General features: G+C 35.5%; 1 protein-coding gene across 3 annotated transcripts in view; it reads right to left on the bottom strand.

Moving 5' to 3' along the window:
* Adamts19 (ADAM metallopeptidase with thrombospondin type 1 motif, 19) overlaps positions 1-3,367 on the bottom strand; it is a 232,925-nt gene that overhangs the window by 24,295 nt on the left and 205,263 nt on the right. For all 3 annotated transcript variants that reach the window (XM_005380553.2, XM_005380554.2, XM_005380555.2), the window contains 2 exons: positions 2,982-3,186; positions 287-439 (listed from right to left, as the gene is read on the bottom strand). In XM_005380553.2, the coding sequence (XP_005380610.1) occupies positions 287-439; positions 2,982-3,186 (358 nt within the window). The remainder of the gene's footprint in view (positions 1-286; positions 440-2,981; positions 3,187-3,367) is intronic.

Here is a 3,367-nt window from a genome sequence, read left to right as displayed (position 1 = left end):
TTTCTGAAAACCTGCATTTTAGACTATTTCCACCCAGATCTGACCAGAACTCTTAAGTTTGAGGTTTGTTAGTAATTTATGAAGTGACTATATTAGACATGTAATTCTATGAAGGTTATGAGCATAGACAGCCAGAATTTGAACCAAAACATGTCATAATACAGATCTGTTATTATTATACTTCAACTCTCTAATCCTTTTAAACTGCATATTCTATGGTTATGGTTCCTGGGGCAACGCTGACATCACTGAAACTACTACTGGGGCTGCACAAACTGATGCTCACCTTAGACCAGTCGCCCATTCTCCACACGTAGCACTTGGAGTAGTCCTCACAGTCCTCCACCTCCCTGGGCCTGGTGGACAGGACACATTTCTTCCTTGGGTTGGTGCACCTCACGGTTCGATGGCGTACACCTTTGCCACACTTGACAGAACACTGAAAGACAACATCAGAGGCTTTGGATAGAGTTGGTATCAGGAAAGCCTACAGATTTGTGACGTATTGGTTTCTAATGGCTTCTCATGGGTTTATTACCTACATGAAAGTCAAGTAAAAGAAGAAAGGATAAGTTTCAGGCTAACACCACGTTAGCATGTGTAACACAGGGCAGATAGAGCCTAAAGCAAAGTGCTGCAGGTAAATTGTTTTAGGAACAAAAGACCATTATTACAGAAAGGGATATAACACCAAGATAACTTAACACCAATAATATACAGTGGTCATAATGTAAAGTATCAAAATTTACTTAATATCAAATTTTCACATATTTAAGGAACATCTTAATTTTATTTTTGCTGAAATGCTCTTTTCTTTAGCCTTAATTGTTAGTGAAAGACGCCAATTTGTCACAGGCTCCCCTTTCTCACAAACGTTTCTTTAACCAAAATAGAGAAAATTTCAGTAAAAGTAAAAAGAAGACCTACATGAAATGATTATTATCAACAAGTATATGGATTAAAAATATAATTTAGTTCAAAAGTAGTCTAGTTAATTTCACAAATAATTGAAGCTCAGCTGTGATGGTGGGATAATAGATCGACATATTTGTGGGATGTGTTTCATTAGTCTTATTGCATACAAATCTAATTTACATTTGCTCTTCTTATTATGAAATATGCACACCAGTCTTATTATCTGCAGATCTAATTTAGATATCCTTATTATAAAATTCTTCTTATTATAAAAGGATTCTCCTTATTATAAAATACGCACACAGCATCCTTATCTTCGAAAAGTAGGTGTCCATGACTATACGGAACGGACCACAAACTGCCTTGGGTTGCAGTGATGGGTAGTTAGGGTGGAACAGCTATGGCAAAACTTGGCAGTGTAATTTATGTTTGTGTCTGAAGTGGGTCCAAAGGAAGTGCTGGAGCATACATGTAGCAATGATGTGATGTAGGAACAACCATGCTGACTTCTAAGTCATTGTTCAGAGCCACAGAGGCAGGCAGAGGCTGAGCCCACAGCATTGCTCACATCTACAGGCTTTCACAACGGTTACATTCCGGAAAATGTGAGTGCAGAACTAATGACATTGAACGTGTATTACATCTTGCACGAGTTAGTCATTGTTTCATAATTTATAGCCTGACTTTGAATATTGGGCTATACAGTGGATTATACATTGTCATTTGGAATTCTAATATATAACGTTTTAGATTTAGTGATTAAAATGAGCCCTGCACCACAACATCAGGTTTTAAATTCAGTTAAAACAAGAAAAATACTTTCAACTGGCAAATTGCATTATGACATTATTTTTCCTGGCTAGTGCCAAATATCTGCATAGCACAATATTTTTGACCCATTTCCTTTTAAAGAGTTTGCAAAAATGTTTGGTTGAGTCGAAGATGGGGAATTTTTTTTCTCTGAAATTCATGTGAATCCTCTCTCCATATTGAACTGATTCATTTTGATGTAGACTCTGATGTGGCATTTATTTTAAAAAAGGAAAATTAGAAATGAAAAAGTATCTATGAAACAGCAAAATTCAACTTAGAAAAACCAGAAAGTAAGAAATTTAGCTCTCTGCTAATGTGCCTTTTGGAAGTTTAGGTTAATTAAAGTATGTTTGGAAACTGCATTATCTATGCCAACTTATCCTTATTTTTAAAAGAATAGCTACTTGCTTCACCAGTACATTTTCTGTTTGTCATTTCCAGATTCTATTTAATAATCAAATTAAATAAATGGATAATTTTGCCGCATGTGCATTGTTTGGCTTTGCATATGTGTATAGGTTTATAAGTGTGTGTCTGTTTGGGTTTATGTACCCACACACTCACCTGAAATGCTTTAGAATAGGAAATACATGCAATGAATGGCAGTTATTATTGTGTGATGATATACATCATGATAGCAGAAATTAAACCACTTGGATTGTTATTAACCATATCAGTATGTCACAGATTACAGGGTACATGGTATACTGAGTTAGACAGCTTTGGCTCAGTTCCAGCCCTATGACTTATGTAGGACTCTGGTTAAATTATATAATTTCCTTAAGCTCTACTACCTTCACTTATAAATTGGTGAAACTGTTACGTTTCTTGCACTGGTGATTAAATGTAAACAATATAATACACATAATGTATAAAGATACTCTACTAATATAAAAAGATTACTAAATTTCCTTTCTCTTTTAAGTGTTCAAAATGTGCTGTTTTTATATTTTTAGAATGAAAAGTAAATATTTTCAAAATTATTTGAGTGTCCCTGTTATTTCAGCAAATTTAATAGGTAGTCTAATTTTAAAATAACACGGTATTATTTTTATTGTTTTTGCTTTGTTTTGTTTTTGTCTATGTTGTTGGTATTTTGCTATTGTTCTGTTTTTAATATTCTCTTTAAAATGAAAAAACACACAAAAAATATCAACTGTCATGCAGAGAGATTCTGGACATGATACAACAAGACTTTGTACAAACTGAAGAGTTGGAGGAGGAAAAGGTAAATAAATGGGTGTGTACTGCACCTCGGACCACACTCCTGCCTCCCACACGGTCATGCAGTCCTGGCCCTCGCAGCGCTGAGCAGAGGCAGGCCTAGGCCCCACACAGTCTCTCTCTCGGGCTCTAGTTAAAGTTCCATTACTCAGTTGCTGGGTACAGGCCACCTGTCTGCTCTGCACCCCCTTTCCACAAGTTCTTGAGCACGTGGTCCATTCTGTCATCATCCATCTGAAAGTAAAGCAATGGGCAGTGAAAATAGGTTAGGAGATTTCTACCTACCACATATGTGACATGTCCAGGGTCAGCAGAAATTAACAAGCAACTTTGTTATCATTGTTTTAAACTAATATTATAATCTTCTTGTATTTTCTTTTCTTTGTTTTTCTTTCCTTTTTTTTTTTTTTTTTTT

Source organism: Chinchilla lanigera, unplaced genomic scaffold (genome assembly GCF_000276665.1).
Source record: "Chinchilla lanigera isolate Chin_1 unplaced genomic scaffold, ChiLan1.0 scaffold00014, whole genome shotgun sequence".
NCBI lineage: Eukaryota > Metazoa > Chordata > Mammalia > Rodentia > Chinchillidae > Chinchilla > Chinchilla lanigera.
The sequence above is the reverse complement of the archived record's forward strand: the minus strand, read 5'-3'. Positions and strand labels throughout refer to the sequence as shown.